This window comes from Urocitellus parryii, chromosome 12, assembly GCF_045843805.1.
Source record: "Urocitellus parryii isolate mUroPar1 chromosome 12, mUroPar1.hap1, whole genome shotgun sequence".
In the NCBI taxonomy this organism is placed as follows: Eukaryota; Metazoa; Chordata; class Mammalia; order Rodentia; family Sciuridae; genus Urocitellus; species Urocitellus parryii.
In genome coordinates this window covers 15,567,944-15,592,642 of record NC_135542.1, presented here as the reverse complement: position 1 = coordinate 15,592,642, position 24,699 = coordinate 15,567,944, and the positions used below count along the sequence as shown (strand labels likewise).

The 24,699-nt window shown below is 41.1% G+C and overlaps 1 protein-coding gene across 5 annotated transcripts in view; it reads left to right on the top strand.

Annotated features, from left to right (window-relative positions):
• The first annotated feature begins 1,521 nt into the window (after positions 1-1,521).
• Positions 1,522-24,699, top strand: part of LOC144249673 (nephrocystin-1-like) — a 47,002-nt gene continuing 23,824 nt past the window's right edge. For 4 of the 5 annotated variants that reach the window (XM_077791810.1, XM_077791809.1, XM_077791808.1 and 1 more), the window contains exons 1-11: positions 1,522-1,614; positions 4,676-4,749; positions 9,803-9,863; positions 10,867-10,991; positions 12,947-13,166; positions 14,610-14,711; positions 17,844-17,935; positions 18,239-18,281; positions 19,209-19,293; positions 21,235-21,329; positions 23,078-23,206. In XM_077791810.1, the coding sequence (XP_077647936.1) occupies positions 1,546-1,614; positions 4,676-4,749; positions 9,803-9,863; positions 10,867-10,991; positions 12,947-13,166; positions 14,610-14,711; positions 17,844-17,935; positions 18,239-18,281; positions 19,209-19,293; positions 21,235-21,329; positions 23,078-23,206 (1,095 nt within the window). In that variant the 5' untranslated portion in view covers positions 1,522-1,545. The remainder of the gene's footprint in view (positions 1,615-4,675; positions 4,750-9,802; positions 9,864-10,866; positions 10,992-12,946; positions 13,167-14,609; positions 14,712-17,843; positions 17,936-18,238; positions 18,282-19,208; positions 19,294-21,234; positions 21,330-23,077; positions 23,207-24,699) is intronic. The other variant, XM_077791811.1, reaches the window with a different exon arrangement.

The following is a 24,699-nucleotide window of genomic DNA, read 5'->3' as shown; positions in this document are numbered from 1 at the left end:
ACCGAGCCATTAAGATGATGGGAATTCCTTATTGGCTGATTGCTGTATCTGGATGATGCTAACTGAGTCAAGCTGTGTGTAATCAGGTATATATACCGATGTTGTCCCGCAATAAAGCAGTTCCCGCTTCAACCTTCAAGTTGCTTGTCACCTCCCGGTTATTTTGCCCAGCCAGACTGCAGCACTTTACTTGGAAAGCAGATCTAGGGGCCCCTTCATAGGCTATCTCCTCTCTGGTCTCAGTTGTATCTACCCTGGCCTTCAATCTTTCCCAGCTTTCCCTTAGTCACAAGAACAGATCTTGACTTAAAATTCCTTTTAGTTGACCCACTTGAGAATGAACATACTACAACTAAGTACAGCATCTTACAAACACAAGGTTGACACAAGAATTCTATACACAGCATAATTCCATTATTTGTCCAAAAGGAAGCAAAACAAGTTTGTAGTGTTTACTTTTGGTGGTGGTGGGGGATAAGGGTGGGTAAGAACTAGGAGAGGAAGAACTGTTAGGGTGCATGCAATGTTTCTTAATCTGGGTGCCATTACATGGAGCATACAGTGAAGATTCAGGAAGCTGCATGCTTTCATTTTGCACTTTTTTTTTTTTTCTGGGTACTGGGGATTGAGCTTGGGTGCTTTACCACCAAGTATGTCTCCAGTTCTTTTTAATTTTTTATTTGAGATAGGGTCTTGCTAAGTTGCTGAAGCTGGCATCCAACTTGTGATCCTCCCAGTTCTGCCTCCCAAGTTGCAAGCAATACAGGCAGTACTTGGCTTTATGGCCTTTTCTATCATTTTTGAAGAAAGAAGTATATAATAAAAATGTGACAGTTTGGCCTGACCTGTGGAATCAACTTATGTACATTTCTGCAGAACACACACTTATATTAATGTGGTCCATCATTTGGGAGGTTAGCTGGGTCTGTCATTCTTGCTCAAGTACAATGTTGCCATAGTGGAGTTTGGGGATTGGATTTACAGGATTCAGCCCAGCTTGGGGAATTATTATTACCAGCTTTCTAAGAGTGCCTGCAAACTGGGGATCAAGGTGAGGATGCATTATTTGCTCACAGACTTGCTTGGAACAGAATCACCATCCTCCCAGAATTCAGATGGACGACGTGCAAAATCAGAATGGAGAGAAACTACAGCCATATCCCAGAAGACAAATAACTAAAAAGTGACTTTGAAAGCAACAGTATGCGCCAAAATCATGCACCCGGTGAAGGCTACACTGGACAGTTCTTGTAGTTATCAAAGTGTTAAAACGCTCAAATCGCATCTTAAGATTTGCTCAGTGAGACTGGCATGAGTCAACAGCATAAAACAGCACCCCAACCCTAGGTAATAACAATTCGCGGTGGCACTTGTAGTTTCGCACACCCGGGGCTTCCACAGCGGGCGTGCTACCGCTCTTGCCTTCTTCCCGCTAGCAGTCGGCAGGTGGGCGGGGCTGCAGGGCGGGCGCAGCGTGGCGTCATCTTCCGGCGCCGCCTTAGTCTCCCTGGCAACCGGCGCGCGCCTGGCGCCGAGGCCGAGGAGATGCTGCCACGCCGGCCTCGGGATCCACTGCAGGCGGTGCGGCGCCGCAGTCAGGAGCTGAAGCAGCAGGTACGACGGGGCGGGGCGCCGCGGCGCTTTCCTCCCAGCGACCCCAGTCCCTGGGAGCCGGCGTCCGACCCAAACGCTCCGCACCCGCCACCTCCCCGCGCTAAACCCCGCTCCAGCCCGCGCTGTGCCCGGTCCGGCCAGCCACGGAACCTCCCGACCGTCCACGACAGACCGCGTCCCCCGCCCTGACGGCCCCCAGCCGCCGGGTCTGCAGCCCAGGGCTGCGCTGGAGCTGCCCTACCCACGCCCGCCCCGCGCTCTCCGGGGTCCCTGTCCCTGGAGCCACCGCTCTTGGGGCCCAAGCCTCAGGAAGAGTCCTACTCTGTCAGGACTGCAGGACCTGGAGGGCGAGCAGGGACATTAACTAGAGGACACACAAGTGATGTCAGCATGAAAGTTAGCTTCAAAGATAAACCAGTGACAAAGGAGATGAACTCTCCCAAAGACTGTGAAAATGGCCACTCTCAGTCTTGGGGGAGGCATGGCCGGCCTGGCACCTAGACTCGCTGCTCCAGGGTGTCAGGTTCAGCTTTCTGGAAAGCACTGTGATGAGGTGTAGCCCATGTGCATGCGCCCAGGCTGGGTAGTGGAGTTCCAGAAACCTGCCCTATGTAATAATGAAACGTTGGGACAGAGATTGAAAGTTAGTAAAAGTACTGGTCTCATTGTTGCTTAATAGAAAAAAATGATACACTTTAATGAGAAGTAATAGGGCAATGAATAACTTTTGATGGGATATAATAATACTATTACTAAACTTTTGTTAAATCTTAATGTGTTAGGGAAAATATTTGTGATCAAATGGCAATTTAACAAAAACCGGAATAAAAGGTATCTTAATGACGTTTTTCTGTATATAGTACATGAAAAAGATATAAAAGAAAACATGCTGAAATGGTATCTCTGTGGTGGAATGCTGGGAGTAGTGTTTTTTCTCATTTTTAAGTACACCGTATGCCTATGCCACAGGTGTGCCCTATCACTGAGCCACATCCCAGTTCTTTTATTATTTATTTGTTTTTGTGGTACTCGGGATAAGTCTGGGGCCTTGTGCATGCTAGGCATGTAAGTGCTCCACCACTGAGCTACATCCCTAGCCCTTTTTATTTTTTATTGTGACACAGAGTCTGGCTAAATTGTTGAGGCTGGCCTTGAACTTGTGATCCTCCTGCCTTAGCCTCCATAGTAGCTGGGATTATAGGTGTGTGCCATTTCATCCCAGGTCTATTACCTTAGGAGAAAAAAAAGTAAATAGCAATTAATAGGTTCATTTTTTTTTAGATTCTTTATCAGTTTGCTAATTTTATTTTGTAAAAAGGATCTATTGCCAAGATTTTTACTCTAAATAAAATTATTTTATATCAGTTAAAAATAAGCCAGGCACGGTGATGCAGGCCTGTAATCCCAGCAGCTCTGGAGGCTGAGGCAGGAGGATGGTGAATTGAAAGCCAGCCTCAGCAAAAATGAGGTGCTGTACAACTCAGTGAGATTGTCTCTAAATAAAATACAAAATAGGGCTGGGGTCATGTGCCCCTGAGTTCAATCCCTGGTACCTAAAAAGAATTAAAATAAATTTTAAAATGTACCAAAGAATTTGGCACATAAATATTTAAGTGACTTTGTATTGGAATCACAGTGGTACAGCAAAAGCAAAATTGTCTCCTGGTAGAAATGAAAAATATAACTTGATGGAGTATTGACTTACTTACCGGTAACTTACTGTGGTTCTGCACTTAATTTTAAATTTAGTGGGACATTAAGAGAACCAGGAAATTTTTCGAAAGTAAACTATAAAAGCAGTTAGTAAAGCAAAAATAAAAGATGATTACAAAATTATTCAACTTGGGGACAAATTGATTCAGGAACCACTTGATACCTTGAATATCTGGAAAGGACATTTTAATAGTATTAGCTCATTCTTTCTTGTATCCACAAAAGAGACCTGAAAAGAAAGTGGACGGGGCTGGGGATGTGGCTCAAGCGCTAATGTGCTCACCTGGCATGCGCTGTGCGCTGGGTTCAATCCTCAGCACCACATAAAAATAAAATAAAGACATTGTGTCCACCGAAAACTAAAAAATAAATATTAAAATTTCTCTCTCTCTCTCTCTCTCTCTCTCTCTCTCTCTCTCTTAAAAAAAAAAAAAAAGAAAGTGGAATAAATTTCTAGCATGGTATCCATGGGGCAAGGAATCAGCTTCCTATTTGGGTCACTGAGTGTATGAATTTTGTAAATAACTCAGGTGGATGCCAAATAATAAGGACAGAGAAGAAGCTAGTGGAATTTACTTTTTTATCTACTTTATCTTTTCCACATAATCTGCAGAAAAGAAACCAAAGAAAGGTGTGCCTTTTTGGAGGGGTACATTGACAAAGATGCAAGTAGTCTTTAGTAACACAGGAAGTCAGGACAGAGTCATGTAGCATTCGATGCAATGAATACTATTTGGTAATAAGGAATAAACTTATGATACAACAGTGTGGAAGCATAACATTACATGGTTCATGTAGACAAGAGTTCATACTGTACAAGTTCATTTATATAAAAGTTGAAGAGCAGGCAAAATTTAGGGTGGAAAAAAATCAAGACAAGTTTGTCTCAGGAGGAATGGGATAGAATTTACCAGAAAGGACATTGGAGTTCTTCTATGAGGTTTCAGTTATAAACACACATGTTTGTCAAAATGCAGCAGATATACCTTTTAGGTTTGTGCATGTCTTTGTATGTTTTACATCAAATATTCAGCTCTCTTAGTGGTACCTATAGCACATTATTTAGGGGGCAGTGTATTGGTGACTGCGGTTGACTTGAAAATGCATAAAAATAAAGTGGGTTGATGGATAGAAAGACCAAATAAGTAGGGTAAAATGTGAACAGTAGAATCGAGGTAGTGGCATATAGGTATTTGCTCTAAAATTCTTTCGACTTTATTGTTTGCCTAAAAGTGTTTATTTCATAAGGGGAGAAAAGTAAATTTTTATTTCCTAAGACAATAGACATAACTGAAATGTAAGAATCATAACTTAATATGATGTTTTAAACTGTCTCCCTTTGCCATAGGTTGATAGTCTGCTTTCTGAGAGCCGATTGAAAGAAGCTCTAGAACCTAATAAAAGTCGAGATATTTACCAAAGGTAAAGTATGCTCAATTATTGGGTTTTCTCGGGACTAAGCTTATATCTCAATGAGTTGGATTTAAGGCACAGAAGTTGTTTGAGACTTTCTTGCCCTCTTTCCCTTCCTTTCTTGCTTTTTCTTTTTATTTATCTATGTTTCACCCGAAAGACAAAATAATAATGGTAGGTAATATTGAGGTAACAGTGAACAAGATTTTCTAAAATGTACTTTTAAATATTTCCTATCATTATCTATATCTACCTGGTCTTAATTTGAAATGATAAGATCAAATAAAGAATAGTAAATATTAAAAAGAAGCACCCTTCATTTATTTTATACCCTGTATGTGCCGCGCATTATAGTCTGTACTCCTCAAACTTTTTCTTAAATTTTTTCAGTAATACCATAAGGTACTTATTAACATAAATAAGAAAATCAAGGCTCACAGCAGTTAGTTAATGCATCTAGCATTACTTGGCTTTAAGACACTAAAGTTGGGAGCCTATGAAAATGTTTTAAGGTGGCTAAGAAATGCAGAATTCCTTGAAGCAAGGGAGAGCACTTGAGAATCTCAGAGGTGCAGGGTTTAGTCCATTACAACCAAATGGAAGGATTGCAGGGTGATGTCATGAAGGTCTAGAAGGAACTAGCTACACCTAGTGGTTGTGGGCTTGTTGCTATTGTGCAGCAACTAAAATCTGCTCAGAATGCACTGTGGTGGCTCACGCAGAATTACCCTAGGCCCTTGGCTCATGTAGCCCAGAAATGATCAGAAATCTTGCTAGAAGCAATTTGTCTTTGCTTGGGATAATGACCTTTAATTTTCTTGAAAAGATACTGTGTTCTCTATATGAGTAAGTAGTTTCTGGTTTTAATCCCTGGGAAATTTTAACATTAAATAGACATAACGAACTAAACTGAACTAGACTGCTAACACTTTTGCATTAATTTCAGAACATCATTAAGTAAATCTGCATATTTGCGGGTATTTGAAGAGTTTATAGCATTCAGAAGAACTTGAGAAGGGGCACCAGGAGATAAATAGTAAATACTTAAGTAATAAGACCATGGGGAAGAAAAGAAAAGAGCATGAGATTCATCCTATTAATTTAAATTATTTATTAGAAGTATTTGGAAAAGTTTTACTTAAGCCAGGAATTCAAAGTGCCTAAAGGCAAAGTAAAATATAAATAATTTTTAAAATGTCAAATGGAATTTAATTTACCATTATTGGCAGGATTGTTTAAGGAATTATTTCAAATTAAGTTAATTAATAATAGTGAAGAAAATAATAAAGGTAATTGTGCTTGCTTTGCTAGATTTAAAAACAAAATAATATATACAGACTATATTTGAAGCCTTGGGAAAAGCTAAGTTTTGAATTTTCTTTTAAAAAATATTAAGCATTGGGGCTGGGGATGTGGCTCAAGCGGTAGCGTGCTCGCCTGGCATGCGCTGTGCGCTGGGTTCGATCCTCAGCACCACATAAAAATAAAATAAAGATGTTGTGTCCACCGAAAACTAAAAAATAAATATTAAAAATTCATTCTCTCTCTCTCTCTCTCTCAAAATAAAAAATATTAAGTGTTTCTGGGGAGAAGAGATTGAACCCAGGCCCCTTTGCCACATGGTTACATCCCTCGTCCTTTTTATTTTTTTCTTCTGAGACAAGGTCTTGTTAAGTTGCCCTGGCTGGCCTCAGACTTTCAATCCTCCTCCTTAGCCTCAAGAGTTGCTGGGATTGTAGATGTGTGACACCCCGCCTGGCAATAATAAGTATTTTTAAGCCATAGTTAGCTTGTGAATAAAATGATCCCTTCACAGTCCCTTAAAAATTCACACTGATGTTTGCAAGTCTGAAAATGTCATTTTGCCCTTATGTTTGATTAATAGTTAGCTGGTTATAGAATTTAAAATAATTGCTACTAAAACTTTTGAAGGCATTGTTCAGTTTTCTTTGCATGCAGTGATGCTGGTAAGTCCAATTATCGTTCCTTAATAATTAGCGTGTTGACTTTTCAGCCTTGGTGTTTTGAAATTTTAGCACAATATATTTTGGCATTGTTTTTATCTGTTTAGCACCAAGTAGATAGTTTCACTTTGAAAACTCATATATTTCTCATGAGCTCTGGGAAATTTTATTTTACTAAAGATCACTTCTTTACTTCCATTTATCTATTTTTTCTGAAACATCTTTGAGTCGGGTATTGAGTATCTTGGATAGATTGTCTAGGTGTCTAAACCTCTCATGAATACTTTTGTTGCTTGTCTTTTTCTTACGCCTGGGAGATTCTCTTGACTTTTTTTTTTTCCTCCTAAATGGAATTGTAATTGAGGATTGGGTAACAAATACTGACAGTATTTTGTATAGCAGCCACAATTAAGTCCATCAGACATTCCAAATAAAACATTAACAAAAATTTGTATAACTTCTATGAATGTTTTATTTTACTGATCATGTTGTTCATTTACTAGTGTTTTTTCTTGTTTTGAATCTTTTTTTTTAGAGTATCATATTTCTGCTTTCATATTTTCTCCTTCCATGCTTAGGTTTGTTTTTAAGTTTTCTTCTGTTCTTTGAATTGTCTTGCTTCCTTGGTGCTCGGATTCCTATTTATTTATTTATTAATTTTACATTTTATCCTTATGTTGCTGGTTTTCTTTATTTAGTCTGGTGGCCCTTTAGCTATTCATTTTTATTTGAGAATGTGAGCCTGGGTTGGTTATTCTAGAGCCCTTTCTCGGGTTCTTCCACTGTGGCATATCTTGGTGTCTTTCCTGTTAGCACCATATGCTGAACGCAAATCAAGTTCTTTGCAGGTGGACAGGGCTCATCATGGGGTCAGGAACCAGCCTTTAGTCTGAGGAGCCTTCAGTGCAGGAATAGGTGTGCTGCAAAGTTCTTTAGTAATTATGATTCTCCCCAAATCATTTATTATTATTATTATTATTATTATTATTATTATATTTTAAGAAGAATATTCTGGTTCAGTGGGAAAACAGAAGGTGAGATAAGAGAAGAGAGCTAACAGGCTCAGGATTTCTGTAAATAAACTTTAAAAAGTTACTACATTTATTACAAAAGAGCCTTAACTAAATGTAAACTTAATGAGAATCTTTGGTCTTTCCCCGAGTAATACAAAGACCCCTGATGGCTTTAAGATTGATTTCCCTAAACGTGCACCCATGTGCATCCTAGACAGACCTTCATGATCTTGGAGTGTTCTGCCAGGTGTCCCTTGTGCCTGTGTGACACTTGATAAGAGTGTCACTTGATAAAAGAACATGCTTCTGTTTTTTCCATGAAGCAGAAATTTGTTGCCCTCTCTTGCTGGCCCATGATCCTTTCCCATTCTTTGCTTTTTGGGGTTATTACCTTCGAAAACACTTTAGTCGTTTTTTGTTCGGTTTCAGGAGGCAGCGAAGATGGGTGTGTGCTTAGTTTTTATACTGAACCAGGAATCTTAAGTATCTGGGCTGTTTGAGGATTTGATAATTTTATAGATATGACGGAGATGATTATAATTATTTTCTTGGATTGTGTATTATAAAAAAATCATTTTGCACTTTGGCTCTCAAGTGAGATTTCTGAGTTCTTTCATTCAACAGGACATCTGTCAAAATAAGCAGCTTTACTAAGTCTCATCTGCCAAAACTCTGCTGCTGGATTCTCCCAGGTGGGTCAGTGGCTCCTGATGTCCCAAGACCAGCTGTTGGTGACATTCTGTCTGTTCTGCCAGCCTCAGCTTGTTGATGATGTCTGTCCTCGGAATTGCAAAGTCCTTAGGGGGCAATATTTAAGAACAGGAAGGGGAGGGGGTTTCTTAATGCCTTGCTGTAGAGGCTGGGGGCAGGGGGCATCCTGAGCATGCTCTTTTATGTTCTGTTGGCCAGCCCAGGTGTCCCCCCACCACCTGCAGTGGAGGCTGAGGACAGAGGTGCCAACAGAGGGCAGGTCACAGGATAGAGGAAGCCAGAGAAGGGTTTGGGGCAGGCACCTGGCAGGGTCAACCAGTTTCATGTTGCCATTTCTCTTTTTCTGCCCATTTCACAAAGGACTTTTGACTCCTACACCTTTTCCCTTTTATGTTACTTTATGTCATTTCACTCACATCTGTAAGAGAAAAATAGCTCCAATAACACAGAAGTCACTTTTCAGAGAGTGAGAGAAAATCCAGGGCTCCGAATACTAAAAAAAGATTTGATTTTTAAAAACTCCTCTGGGTGCCACGGCACACACCTGTGATCTCAGTGGCTTAGGAGGCTGAGGCAGGAGAATCATGAGTTCAGAGGCAGCCTGAGCAACTTAGTGATTCTCCAAGCAACTCAGGGACACCCTGTCTCTAAATAAAATGCAGAAAGGGGCTGGGGATGTGGCTCTGTGGTTCAGTGCTCCTGGATTCAATCCTTAGTATCAAGAAAAAGAAGGAAAACTCCCCTATCATCAGTTGTACCCCATTTTTGGTCATTTTTTGTATCTCTTCTCTGGGTGTCTGAGACTTAAACTGAGATATATGAGCTGTCTCTGTAGCCCAAAGCATTGTACCTGTCCTGAGAGCCAGTTCAAGAGGGGTGTGTAGTGGCAGTGGCAGTGGCAGGAAGAGGCAGCCACTGCCACTGCCACTAGTCCAAGTGCCCACCTGCCCTCTCTGCTGCCCTCCCAGGGACCCACTGTGGTTTTTTTTAGAACCTTATTTTCTCTGCCTGGAGTCGGGCTTGTTGGGAGACTTACACAGCTGTGGTGGGGGTCAGTTGTATCTCATGTCCAGTTCCTTGGCCTTGGGAACTGTAGAGCTGGGGAGGCGTCTTAGAACCCAGAGCCCCTCCTCATTTTAGACTCAGGAGACTGAGGCCCCAGGTCCCTGACATTTCTGAGCCTGGTTTTCCTGCCCAGGGCCTTGGAGAGCCCCTTGGATCATCTAAAGGTTTTTACATGTGGATTTTTAAACATTATTCTTAACAGTAGCCAATGGCCTTGCCTGCTTAGTGATTGAATGATTTTTTTTTAAATAGCTTTCTAATTGTGACAACAGAAAAATCATTATATTTTCTTTCTTTTTTAAAATTTAGATGTATCCAGTTAAAACAGGCAATAGATGAGAATAAAAATGTTCTTCAAAAGCTAAGAAAAGTAAGTATTATGTGAATCATATTAGAAAAAAAACTTTTTATATAAATATTTTCACTAAGAGGAATGAATTGGAGTCGGTAAGTTCCTGGGTTTGCATTAGAAATAAAGCCCAACCCAGAGGTGCTGAGTGGCGGCATGGTCTCCCAGGTGTGCTTCAGAGCAGAAGAGAACCTCCAGCCCTGCTGAGCTCTTCAGCATTAAGGACCCAGAAACCCAGACACTGCCTTTCAAATGTGTGCATTGTATAACTTAGATGAGGGGCAGTTTAGAGCCATTTTGATTTTAATCCCACTGTGGGTAGAGTCTAGCCCTGGGTGAGTGGAAGGAAGTCTGGTCTTGGTGGTGGCTCTCACAGCAATGACTGCCAGATTGGAGTAGCAAGCTGTACCCTTGGCCATCCCTTCAGGACTTTTTTTTTTTTTTTTAATGGGCCTGAGTTTCATCTATGTGTCTAGGGCTAGAAGCTCATGGAGCAAGTGGAAGTCACCTGAAAGTGTCCCCTGCCTGTGTCTGAATACTTGTTACTGCATCTGAGTGTCTCTTCTGCATTTCTGCAGTGACACAGAACTTTTCAATGCAGGAGGCAGGTTCGCCCCGAGTTTGAAAACCTAGTTAACCCATTTCACAGATGGGAAAACAGCCTTCAAAGGTGAAGAAACAATGTCTCTGTCAGTAAGTGGCAGAACCTGGGACCAGCCCTCTCCTTTCTGACTCTGGAGCCAGACCCTGTCCCCTACTTGACTCTAGAGTATCTGAAGTGCTCAGCAAGAAACAAAACGAAAACAAAACCATGTGGTTTTGTGTTTTCATTTGGCTTGCATTCCAACTCAATTACTTAACTACATTTCTTTTAACTCTGATGTATTTCCCTAAGGTAAGTATAATCTCACTCTAGTCTTTATTTTGTCCTACAGCACTTACTGTGGTTTTTATTGTTATTTTTTTTTAAATGAATGTAATTAGCAAACTGAAATTCATTTTTCAATGAAATATTCTCTCCTAGGCAGATGAGTCTGCACCTGTCGGGAACTATAATCAGAGAAAGGAGGAGGAGCAGAATTTTCTGGACAAGCTCACTCAACAGCTGCAAGCGCTTGCTGTGACCACAAGCAGAGAACATAGAACTGAGTATGCCATCTTCTTGCCTTCATTCCTTTCTTTCAGATATTATGTTGCTATCGTTTTTACATTTGATTCTAAAATAAATATATGCTATAACAGCATAGATATGAAGAAATGACAACAGTGGTCTGAATAATGAGCAGTTATTGTGCATGATAAGACACGTCAAATCCCAAGAGAGATGTAAAGGTGTGCACGGCCTAGTCTTTGCCCTCAGATTACTCAAGATGTAGTTGGGAAAGCAAAACAGAGGTGCGAGAAGCTACGTAAACAAGTGTTAAATAACTAGGATGATGCCCTGAGTGTCAGTGTTGATGGGTAAGGAAAATGACTTGCAGTGTCTACTGACAGGGTCTCCTTTCTTATAAATGTTTTTTAAAAATTTGAAGTAGACACATAATTGTTTTTCTGCTGGAGAGAATGTCAATAATCTCTCTTACAAATTACAAAAGACTTGTAGGTATAAACAAACCCAATTCGTAGGGAGTAACAAAATATCAATTATTTAGACCCTTCAAATGCTGTTCCCCAGCTTTTTACACTGTGGGAAAAATGCTAAGAATATTGACTCGAAGATTCTAGAATTTTCACTGAATTCTAGCATTAAGAATGTCAGAATAGCTGATATTTTACTTAACTTTTCCACCACAAACAACTATAAAATCTGTGCAAATAAATAATATGCATTCTTTTCAAGTGAACATATAACATTAGCCAAAATGAGCCATATAGGACCAGAGAGCAATTTTCAATAAATTTCAAGGAAGTGAAATTGTATGTATTTTTTGATCTCTTAGAATTCTATTAAAGCTCAGTGACAGAAAAATAACTAGATATCATTAAAAGTCTGAAAATCAAGTTACATACTTTTTCTGTATGACCCATGAATTCTAGAAAGTGTTGCACTGGAAATTGGAAAATATTTCAAATGATAAAAATGTATGACTCTGGGGCTGGGTTGTGGCTCAGCGGTAGAGTGCTTGCCTAGCACGTGTGAGACGCTGGGTTTGAGCCTCAGGACCACATAATACCTTTATTTATTATGTCCAACTACAACTAAAAAAATATTTTAAAACGTATGTATGACTCATGGGTTGCAGCCAAAGTAGTGCTTAGAAAGGAATTCATAGCTTCAATGAATAATTTTAAAAGATACCAAAAATCAATTATTGAAGCTGTTAACTTAAGAAGCCAGAAAAAGAACAAGGTAAGCCCAAGGGAAAGGAAAAAATACAATGGGAACAGAAAACAGTGACATCAACAGATAAACAGTAGGTGCAATCAGCAAAGCCAAACATTGACTTTTCTGTAAATATTAATCAAATTGATAAATTCTTAGCAACACTGATTAAGAGGAAAGAAATACAATAGTGATGAAGATAAATGGCTCTAGGTATATCCAGATACTCCAAGTATACATTCAAGAGCTCTACCACTGAGCCACCGCCTCAGCCCGCATCCTAACTGGCTCTGATGGGCAGCTCACTGCAGGCAGACATTGTTCTAAACACTTTACGGATTGTCACTCACCTGATCCTCATGACAGCCTTAGGAGTCAGGTTCTGTTGTTATCTCAGCTTTATTTATGAGAAAGGGAGAGCTTACAAGAAGGTCACCCACGGAAGAGAGAGAGCCAGAATCAAAACCCCCACTTGTGTTTCAAGCACTGTGTGAGAGTACTCAAGCAGCGTGTCCTGAATGGGGGACCCAGGCCGTGGGTGGGGTGCTCTTGTAGCACAGGCCTGGCTCATATCAACCGGCTCCTTGTCCACCCTCAGTCCTTCAGGTCACGTGTGCTCAGCACTGTTGTGGGAACCATTAGTTGTACTTTCCTTTCATTGCTTTTTTTTTGGCCAGCTCCAAAAATGGAACACTTCTTCAAGGTACAGAGGTTCTGCTCCAACTGGGTTTGTACTCGCATGTTTTTTCAAGAGATCTCCTCATACAAATGCTTTTTGTAGAACTGATGTGCTTACTGACAAAGAGGAAGATGAGGATTCTTCTGAGGAAGATGAAGAAGATGAAGATGATGACGAAATGGAAGAAAGTGGTGGAGAGGAAGAAGAATCAGAAGAGGAAGAGGAAGAGGAACAAGAAAATGAATCTCCTAAACAAACAAGTAGAAAATACATTGCTCTTGGAGATTTTACTGCTCAGCAAGTTGGGGACCTTACATTTAAGGTAAGTAGAGAAGACGGGGACCTAGTGTAAGGAGAATGTTTCTAAAGGCTCAGTCTGTTTAAATAAGGAATTATGATTTACAAGCAGTAGTTATGTGAGAGTCTATTATTAAAGTTACCTGTTCTAAAGATGTGTCTTTAGTGTTGATAAATCTTAACAAGGGGTTAAATTTTATAATTAGTTTCTGAATGTCATATGTACCAAGTTATTCAGGTGGGTTAGGCAGTGTCCTAGCTGAGGTAGGGGGAGCACTATCACACTTCTTTCTGTTGGCTTAGACTTGAAGGGGCGCACGTCCATTCTAGGCCTGTGCATAGATAAGTGGCAGGTGGGATAGAAAAATGAAGTTGTGGGGTCTTGTTTGTTTATGCAGAGCAGGGATCAGACCTGGCCTAGCCGGGCAGGTGATCGACCCCTGAGCTACAGCCTCAGCCATGCAGGTGTGGTTTGTAAAGGATTTGAGACACTTTTCTGCTAGTGAAATGATTCAAAGAAATTTTTATTGAATATATAAATCTTGATCTTTTGTTTAACTTCAAAGTGTGACACTCATTAATAGTAAAATATGCAAGAATATTGTACAACTAATATCTTTATTGTTTTTTGTTTGGTTTGGTACCAGGGATTGAACTTGGGAGTGCTTTACCACAGCTACGTCCCCACCCCTTTTTTATTTTTACTTTGAGACAGGGCCCCTTGCTAGGTTGCTTAGAACCTCGCCAAGTTGCTGAGGCTGGCCCCAAACTTGCAGTCCTCCTGCCTCAGACTCCCAAGTCACTGAAATTACAGGCATGTGCTACTGCACTCAGCTAATACATTTTAATTCATAGGTTTTTTTTTTTCAACTTTTCCTAGAAAAATGCCACCAATACTAAATAATAATGTGTATTCTAAGAAAGTCTTTGCTTTTACATGTCTTCAGTAGTGGAAATTACTGTTTTTCAAGGATGGATTATATTTCGTACATGAACAAGTATTGTTTTCAATGGACAAGTATTGTTGAAAACATGGATTAGGTAGGTAGGAACATTGGGTAAACTATTTTTGTTTCAAAATAGGGCTTAACTTAATAGAATCATTTTTCTTTAGGGATTTATATGATACTCCTGGAAGAAATTTTGCAAAGAGAGACTTACAAATTCAAAAATATTTTCTGCAATAATCAAATTGCTAGAATAAGTATGGGTCCTCATAAATGCTTGTGGAAATGGTCCCCATTTGCATGTAGAATATGAATGTGTGTTGAGCAACCCAAAGGAATGATTCATTTATAGTCACAAAGGTATTGGGGTATGGCAGTAGGGAAGCATTTGATAAAAGGATAAATATTGAATGAAGGAAATATTTCCTTTTTTTCAGTGTATATTTTAAAGCATTAGTAATGAAATGCTACTCATGACTATTGAGCTTTATTTTTAAATTCGTACTTTGTTTTGCGTTAAGAAAGGAGAAATTCTTCTTGTAATTGAGAAGAAGCCTGATGGTTGGTGGATAGCTAAGGACAGCAAAGGAAATGAAGGTCTGATTCCCAGAACCTACCTGGAGGTGAGTCTTTGTTGTTTATGCTTTCTCCTTCAGATAGATCTCATTTTCAGTTAAACATTAAGCTACATTCTTGGATCAGTTGACTAGAGAATGACTTGAAATTTAAATTTAGTTTTACAGAGACAGGGCGTGGGGAGGACATTGTGTATTGAGGTCCTGGGGGCCTTTGAAGAGCTCAGGTGAAAGTGAGCCTGGGAGCATTCTCAGCAGGAGGTGTCTCTGTGAGCTGGTGGTGTTTATAACAACTAAGAGGCATTTATTATCATAAAACATGGCCACTGTCCACTTGGTGTTTACTTCCACAAATACATGACCCCCTTACCAAGATATCAGCATACTGTCCATGCCTGCTTGGTCCTGAGTCACAGCACATGCTACGTGGTGCAGACACCTGTCTGGATGAGCTCTGTCAGATGGAAATAAGAAAACCCACACACAGGATTCCGAGTCTTCCAGTGATCACACTGAGTTCCTGACGGGGGGGCGGGGGGGTTATTCTCTGACACCACGGGTGTCATTTTCCATATCAGCTCCTTAGCACCAGCCCGTGTCCATCAACTCAGTTGGATTCTGGCCTTAACTCCTGGATTTAGCACAGGTGTCACACAGTAAGGGCACAGTCCTACTAGACTGCCCTCTGTTCAGATGCCAGTCACATGTCCCAGCAGCCACTTGTACTTCTGACTGATTGGCTAAAAATTCAGAAGTCTCCTCTCCTTCTGCAGGGGTCTGATGATTCCCTAGGGTGACTCACAGAACTTGGGAGAACACTTTCCAGTCTGTCCTCTGTATCTGAGGATACAGAGCAAAAATATCTTAAAACAGTTGCATCTATATTGAACATGTACAATTCTTTTTCTTGTCATTATTTTCTAAACTATAGAATATAATAATCATTTATTTGGCATTTACATTGTGTTAGAGATCATAGGTATTTTGTATATGATTTAAGGTATGTGGGAAGATGTGTACAGGTCATATGCAAATACTGTATCATTTTATATAAATGACTAGAGCATCCTTAGGTTTAGTATCCATGGGGATTCCTGGGACCAATCCCCTGAGGATACTGCGGGACAACTATACTTGGATGTACCAGTTTATTATAAAGGATGCAACTCAGGAACACCAGTGAAGAAGACGCACAGGGCAAGATGTTGAGGTGGGGCATGCAGGACATAAGCATGCTGTTCCCCAAGGCCTTTGTGTATTCACCCACCGGGAAGATACCCAAGCCCCAGCCTCCCGGGCGTTTCTATGGAAGTTTGTTTATTCTCATTAAGTAAATCACTGACCATTGGTGATGAATTTAATCTCTAGGTCCTCCATCCTCCCTAAAGTTTGGAAGGAAGAGCTGAAGGTTCCAACCTCTAATCCCTTTCTGAAGCTGTCTGGGGGTCCTCTAGAGGCACCTCACTAGCCTGCACACTAGAATGGTTGAACTTCTTAGGAATTAGAAAACTTCTTATGAATAAGAATTCAGGAAATTCCAAGAGTTTTAGGAATTCTTTGCCAGGAAAAGACACAAATATATATTTTCATTACACACATTAAGAAGTAAACAAATAGGGGGAATTATTTTTAATATTTTATATTGTCTAATATATCAAAAATATCATTTCAACAGATGATCTATATTTGGACATTGAGTTACTTGTTTTATATTAGGTTCAAAATCCAGTGTGTGTTTACGTGAACAGCACATCTCAACCTGTGCTAATGTGAAGAGCTCAGTAGCCACAGGTGGCGAAGGGCTATGCACCACGCAGGACAGGTCTAGGTCCTCCTTTGGAAGGCAGCAAGCATTCCAGCTCGTGGTGACATTTATTCAGGGTGTTTGCAACCTATAATCACCATCAATTATGCCACAAAGAACCTAAAATTAGCTTCTATGAATTACCAAAAAATCTCCCCAAAGCAGCTCACCTGAGGTAGCTGCGTCTTCTCCCACGCATGGAAGGAGTGTGGAGATGGGTTTCTGGTGCTGGTTCAGGCCCCACCTGGAACTCCATAGCTCCAAGTGAGGCAGCTCTTCCTGGGTTACCTCTTTAGTTAAGTCAGTGGCCAAATCCTTTAATGATTCTGAGCAGCAAAAGGGAAAAGAGGAAAGAATCAAGAAATATGAGCTGCTATCTAAGGAGGTAAAAAGTTTTCTGGAAGTTAGAAAACTTCAACCACGTCTCCACGACCAGCATATTTAGTCCCCAGGCCACACCTAGCTGCAAGGGAGGCTGGCTGGCCAGATGGAGTCTCAGCAGGCCCGATGAATGAGCGGTTCTGCTAGAGAGGAAGAGGTGGAGGGTGGCCACCTGTAGCCTGTTTGGATCAGTCTGCATGTACCTCTTTTTAGACTCTTGGTTGTTCCTCTTGGGTGAAATCCTACATGCTTGCCAGTGCTTCAAAGGGTTTACACCTTTAAATCTTGATTTATTTTGCCAATTTTGTCTTGGCAAAATTATGGCCTCCAATGTCAAGAGGGCTTATTTCCCCATGCATCTGCCGAAGCTGGCCAGTACCAGTCTTTCTTAGCCTTTGCCAATGTGATCAACAAAACAGCCTCATAGTTTTTATTTGTACTTGTGATACTCCCAATGAGGCTGAGCATCCTTTCATATGATTTACGACCATTTGCGTTTCTTCTTTGTGGATAACCAGTTCAGTTTCTTTGACCATTTTTCAAATGAATTTTTCTTAAAAACTTTTTCTTGATTTATAAGAACTTTTTATAAAATTAACCCTTAGAACTTGGTGTTAATGGTTTCTTTATTGACCTTCAGCTGTGTGTATTTTTTATTAGTGAAATCTGCTAGCATTTCCATTTATGATTTTTTAAATTTTGGTATCATAACTGCAAAGGGCTTTACCCCACATTTATTTTCCCCTATCAAAAGTAATTCTTTTAATTTTTTTCATTTGAATAAATTCTCCCTGGGATTTGTTTTGGTGAATTTGCTGTTTACTTTAGTCTTTGTCATTGTTTCACATAGTGAAGTTATCAGTCATGGGTTGAAATTTTTTCCCTGTCACGTATAAATTCCCCTCTGTGCCTGAAAGTTTCTGAAAGTCGTAGCATTTTTATTGGGTGATTTTTGTGTTAGTTGGAAAGCACTTCCTGTTTCAACACTTTTCCAGCCCTGTGATAAAGAAGAGGAGCAGGCGACAAGTGAAGAGGGCAGTGAGGAGGACACCGGGGAGACGGAGGGTGAATCCGAAGCTAATCAGAGGTACAGAGCGCAGGAGAGCGAGCAGCTTCTGCCGACTTTTTATTTATTTTTACTATTAAAATAATGCAAGATTTTCTTGAAATGGAGTCAGCTTATACCTGGAGAGCTTTTCATATTATTGTTGACCTAAAGGTCATGGCTACTTTAGTTTTGCAATTATTTTTAGTGCATTTAGTTCTAGCTTGGCCACACCTAGAGATTGTTTGGTCTTCAGAATCTACTGAGTGTTTGTACTTGTTCTCTGATTGCTGTGGTGAGGGGCAGAGGCTGCGCCTGCACTTACCTGCTCTTTCATTTCCCCAGAACTGATACTCGCTGCAGTGCTGTTCAAAAAGCTATCTCAGAGGTTGGTATCTGCTGTCTTATTAATAATACTTTATATTTGATGTCTTATAATATTTTTGGCAATTAAGACATTTGGGATGTCTTAAGTGTTTTATTACCTATAGTTCTGGTTGAGTTCAGATTCAAACCAGGATGGAGACTCTTTGAGACTGCCTAGATCTACCCAGGCTCAGGTGTGGAAAGTGCAGGGCAGAAGGCTTCTCTTTCTGCCTTAGTAAGCCTGAGCTGCAACCAGCATTTCTCATTAGGGCTTCTGTACAAGAAGAGTAGATCATCCCATTCATGGTGTGATTTCAGAGCTCGGAATCTTTCTCATTGATCCTATCCAGATTATTTATCATTTTGGGAAAGGCTGGCATTAGATTTTAGTTATTATTTGAAAAGTCTGAAAAACCCAGAAAGGTAAGACACTATCTGTAATCCTGTCATTTAAAAAAAATGACACAACAAAATGAAAATTCTCCACCCTGTGAGTAATCACCATGAACGGTTCAGTTAGCATCTTCCTGACCTTTTACTGCTCTTCTAACTCCCAAGGAGATGCTCGCGGTGCAGGTGTTTGGGGGTGCACTTACGCAAAGCACCTCACAGCTCCTCAGGCGTCAGTAGCGGTATCATCTGCTGAAAGGCAGTGCAGTTGGGGTGGGGCTGGAGCAGGAGCATTACAGTCAGAATGTACTTGAAGCAGTGATCTAGAAACACAAAGCTCTGCGCCCAGCACTATGTGGGCCCCAAGTCCTTGTGAGAGTGCAGATCCAGTGATGGCCACGTCCTCTCAGGAATTGGGTCACATTGCAGCGCTTTCCCGACATGTGCATGTGGTGTTTTCCCGTTGGGTTGGGCTTGCTGTGGTGCTGAAGGGACACAGTGGGGAGGTGAGGAATCATGGATGGAAACAGACCACTTTTGTTTGTCCTCTCCTCGGCAGATGAACGCCGTGGATGTGTTAACCAGCATGGGGGCTATCCCCGCAGGCTTCAGGCCTTCCACACTCTCCCAGCTGCTGGAGGAAGGTACGGTGACGCTCGGCCTCTGCAGCCATGCTTGGAGGCTAATTTTTCTCTGGTAGCTAAAACAAGTTGAGGAAGATGCCGAGTCTCACTTCTCTTTGGAGCACGTCCTTTCCTGGTCCCTCTTGTTACCATAAGCAAGGACTCCAGTTCTACTAGAGGACCATCTCTTTACCTATGTTGTGGGCTCCAGCCCTTCCCTATTCTCTTTAATTGCCAGCCCTTTCCTGCTCTCTAGCCTGCCTGTCCTGCCTTCCCCTGCCACCACTGTCAGCAGCGCACCACAGTGCCACCAGCCCATCCCGTCCCAGCGAGGAAGCCTCCCTTCCTCTGCTCCTCTTCACAGCAAGGGCTCTCCTAGAGCGTCCTCAGTGGGCTTTCTGATTCCTGTTCACCCTGGATTTCCCAGTACTTGGCAACTTTTGTGTAGAAGCTCATTGTGAAGGGGAGTCATGAGGGGCAGGCTGGCTCTTGTGTGCCTGAGCCATTAACTGTGGGTGGAAGGGCTGCTTCAAGGTTACTTCTGCTGGGAAGGTCCTTCCTGCCCCTTCCCATCCTGTAGTCTCAGGGTCCCTTCTACCTTGGCAGCGATGCCCACTCTGGCAGCGCGGCTTCCCTCCCACCCTGTGAGCACACGCATTAGTCTCATGTGCCTACTTCTCTGTTTCCCTCACTCAGCTGTGGTCAACAAGGATTCTCGGCTCCATTTCCAGCTCCTAGCACAGCCCATGGCACAGGGCAGGGACTCAAATGATTTCTTAAACAAAAAAGTGATTTTATAATAAATGTTCATGATAAGCATTTTTATACTTCTCTTCCATAGTTTATGTATCTCCCATATCCTGCGTGGGCAAGAGAATGGCTTCCCTCCGGAGGGATGGGCTGGCTGGGAAGTAATAGTTAAAAAAAGTACCAGGAGATGGCCTCAGAACACAGGAAAGCAGTTTCAGAGCAGGGGCATCAAAGGGCAAAGCTGACCAGATGGGTCTAGCTCCTAACAAACAATGGAGCCCGCGCTTGCTTTATTTATATTGGAACACATCAAAGACTTTTGGTAGAAAATTCTTCACCAAAGCAGGATAGAGGTGGGGACAGGTAGGCTGCTCCATTCCTGACAGGTCATACCATCTCTGGTGCTGTGCAGGACCTTTTGGCAGAGTGGAGGGGGAGTTCACTTGCATTGGGTGGTCTTGATAGCAGAAGTGCCACTATAAGTTCCCAAATATGAGACCTACCCCCTCACTGGCTTCAGTGCTGAAAAGGTCCTCGTGCATTTTGTGGATGGATCCCTGCACTTTTGTGTTAAGAAGTAAAACTAGGTTCTGGGGCCGAGCTCAGTGTAGAGCGCTTGCCTAGCACATGTGAGGCACTGGGTCCATCCTCTGCACCACGGAAGAGTAAATAAATAAAATGAAGGTATTTTGTACCTCTGCAACTAAAAACATATATGTGAAGAAAGAAGCAGGGCTGGGGCTGGGGCTCAATGGCAGAGCACTTGCCTAGCATGTGTGAGGTACCAGGTTCGATCCTCAGCCCCACGTATAAATAAGTAAAAATAAAGTTACATCAACAACTAAAAAAATTTTAAAAAGAAGCAAAACTAATGGTTATGTATTTTTTCTAAAATATATAAAAAATGTTACAGATTTCTGCATTTTATAGAAATATTTGAATAAATCATCTTCACTGTGAAGCATGTTGTTGGTCTAAACTCTTTAAGATCTTCCTTAAAACTATCTTAAAGTAGTCTTTTATCAGTTTTTATCTTAAAATTTTGAGCATGATTCTATCTTGGTTCATCTGTCTTGGAAAGCAAGTTGCTAGTAAGCCCCTTAGCATTTTGGAAATATCTGTTTCCTAAATTTGTAGCATAATGTCTTAGACTTTTGGTTTTGAATTTCATTCTTCTTTCCATAAGAAAATAAAGGAAAGCTGTTTTTTCAGGGAATCAGTTTCGAGCAAGTTACTTTCTGCAACCTGAGCTCACGGCGTCACAGCTGGCCTTCAGAGATCTGATGTGGGACACGAAGACAGGCACTGTGAGTACAGCGACAGCAGAGAAGCTGCAGCCTGGCTGCCGTTGTCCTGGGGCCAGCACATGAGTGACATGTGGCTTTAAAGCAGTGGTGTTCACATAGCCAAGGCAGCACCTAGACTTGGTCCTCTGACTCTGGTTTCTCTTAGTGGTTGTGCCCTCCTCCCATCGCCACAAAGGATGTAATACTGAGTCTCCCTGTTCATCATGCTTTCCCTCAGTGTCTTCATCTGGGAACAGGGATGACAGTCCTTCTAACATCGAGCGGTTGTGAGAATTTATGAAGGCTTTGGCAGTGCCTGGCAGAGTATGAGAACGCAGTCAGTGTTGGCCAGCACTGTGCTTTGGATAGGTGCCCCACGACCCATGGTTCAAGGCTTTAGCCAGCCTGGGGGCTATTGGGAGGCGGTAGGACCTGGAGCTGGGGCCTAGTGAGGGGAAGTTACATGGCTGAGCCACACCCATGAAAGGATTGTGGGACCCCAGTCCCTGCCTCTCTCCCATCTGCTTCCTGGCTGCTGGGAGGTGACACATCACGCCACCATTTGCTCCCCGCTCTGATTCCCTGCCTTGCCACTGGCCCCAAAACAGTGGAGCCAAGTGACCATGGACTGAGACCTCTGAGACCAAGAGCTAAGCAGACTTTGCTCTCTGCAAGCTGCTCATCTCAGATCTCTTGCAGTGGGAAGCTGCCAGCTCCGTCAGGAAGAGTAGAAGTGACATGATCTTAGTTGAGTGGGAATGAAAAAGTCGGCAGAACTTCATGATCACACTTTTTGGGTACCATCAAGAAAAAAAGATTTTTGCTATCCCAGTATTTGAAGTAGAATATGCTCTTGATCTTTAATTCTACTTTATATCTGTCTGTAACAGATATAAACTGCATTAGAGTATGTCACTCCCTTCCCATTTACCTTGACTTTACCCCTCAGTGGTGGCCCAGGTAGTAGGAAGGGGGGTGCAGAACTTGGTGCCCCTAATCCTCTCACCCTGAGCATCAACTGGCGCCTTAGTAGGAGGTGCTGTATTGCAAGTGGGCAGAGAGGGGCTGCTTGGTGCACCAGTGCTTGAGCAGATCACAGTTAATGCCGTGAACTTGTGCCCGGGAACTAAAAACCCAGCTCTCATTACTTAAAAGGTGACAGATTATTGATATTATCTTATCTTTTGCAACAATAAAAATTATTTAAATGAAAAGGCTTGTGATCATAAAGCAGAATGTAAAGTTTAGCTAATTGAAGCTGTTCTTTAAAAATAAAAATACAGAATGCCAGTTTATTTATTCACAATCTGACTTTTATCTGTGAAATAGATTTGAACAGTCAGACCAAACATGACATTCTATGTCAAAGCATCTAAGAGCCAAAGAGGAGGTAGCTGGGTGACATTAATGCCAGGTATCTTGGTTGTCATGCTACGGTAACTGTCTACAATTCCACACATCGTATGGGAATGGACCTGGAGACTAGAATACAGTGATTCAAGGGTCAGGTCATATATTTTACCTGCTAGTACTAGTAGTCTTTCATTGAAGTTTTGAAGTAGTTAAGAAAAAAATGCAAATATTTCAAAAATTTACCTGAAATAACTGGGTTTGATTTTGAACAGACTATTAAAACTCTGTGTATGTATATCCATGTAAAAGTTTTCCTTTTTGTATTCTATGTATATCTTATTAAGCTATATTTTACAAATGATGCTTTGGAAATGGATTTGTACTCCTATTAATAGGTTTTTGTGTTTTTCTTTCAGATTAAGTCAAGGCCAAGTCGTGTTTCCTTGATCCTCACCCTGTGGAGCTGTAAGATGATTCCTCTCCCAGGATCGAGCATCCAGGTGCTCAGCAGACATGTTCGCCTCTGTCTGTTTGATGGCAGTAAGGTAAGGTCACTGAGTTGAACCATCTCACACAGGATGATGGAGAAGCCCTTGTGTGGTACCACACATTAAAGGTGGAGTGCACTGTGTGTGTGAGTATGTGGTACCGCAGTGGGTTAACCCTGGCTCTTCAGTGTGTGATGTTGGTACACACACAGTTAACCCATCTGGGCCTTAGATTTCTTCACTTATGAGAGGGACTGGTACCTGTATTCTAGTGTTGTGTACAGTTCAGTTCTAAGTATAGAGTATTGTATTTTTGAGAATGCAATGTATATCCAGCTCCCCAGGCAAGATATGGAGCATCACCATCTCCCGTGTGGTCTCCTGGAATCCTTTTCTGCTCAGCTCTTCCCTGATTCCTAAAAAAGACCATTTTTTACCTAATACCAAATGATAGTCTGAATGACTTCTAAAAAAATAATGTATCTTTCATGAGATGTAGTTTAAGTGGTGCTTAGGTAGAAATTCGTAGCTTTAATTTCATATACTAGAAAGAGGGAAGGTTTAAAATCAGTGATCTAAGCTGGGAACTTAAGAGACTAGAAATTGAAGAGTGAGTTAAACCTAAAAATGTAGAAAAGAGGAAATAACAAGAGTAGAAATTAATGAAATAGAAAACAGATGGACAGAAGAGAAAATCAATGGAGATGAAGGTTGATTCTTTTGAAGAGATTAATAAAATTGAAAGATGCCCAGAAAGACTGACCAAGATACTTTAAAAAGACTGAAAGAAAGCTGGGCGAGGTTGCACATGCACACCTGTAATCCCAGCAGCTCTGGAGGCTGAGATAGGAGAATTGCAAGTTCAAAGCCAGCCTCAGCAACAGTGAGGTGCTAAACAACACAGTGAGACCCTGTCTCTAAATAAAAAAAAAAAAAAAAAAAAAATAGGGCTGGGGATGTAGCTCTGTGGTTGAGTTCAACCCCTGGTACAAAAAAAAGAAAAGAAAACAAATTATCACTATCTCCCATTGAAATAGAAACATCATTACTATCCTCCAGACACTGAGGACAATAAGGGATATTATGAGGAATTGTATGCCAGTAAATCTGACAACATTGATGAAATAGATAATTTTATAAAAATTAGATATTATTTTAAAAAAATAGATAATTTTATATAAACATAATTTACTGAAACTGACATAAGAAGAAATAGAAAATTTGAATTTCTCTTTTAAAGAAATTACAACTTCAACTAAAAAACTTCCTACAATGAAAACTCCAAGTCCTTATGGCTTCACTCTAGTGTCTTCCCGCAAACATTTAAGGAAGAAATAATACCCATCTTATGCAAACTCTTCCAAAGAATAGAAAAGGAGAAAACATTCCCTAATGTATTTCCTAAATCTAGGAAAAACATGACACCAAACAATGACATTACAAGACCAGTATCCTTCATGGATATAGAAACTAAAATCCTAAACAACATTCTCAAGTTGGATCTAGCAATTTATAGAAAGGACAGTAGGTCACGACCAGCTGGAATTTCT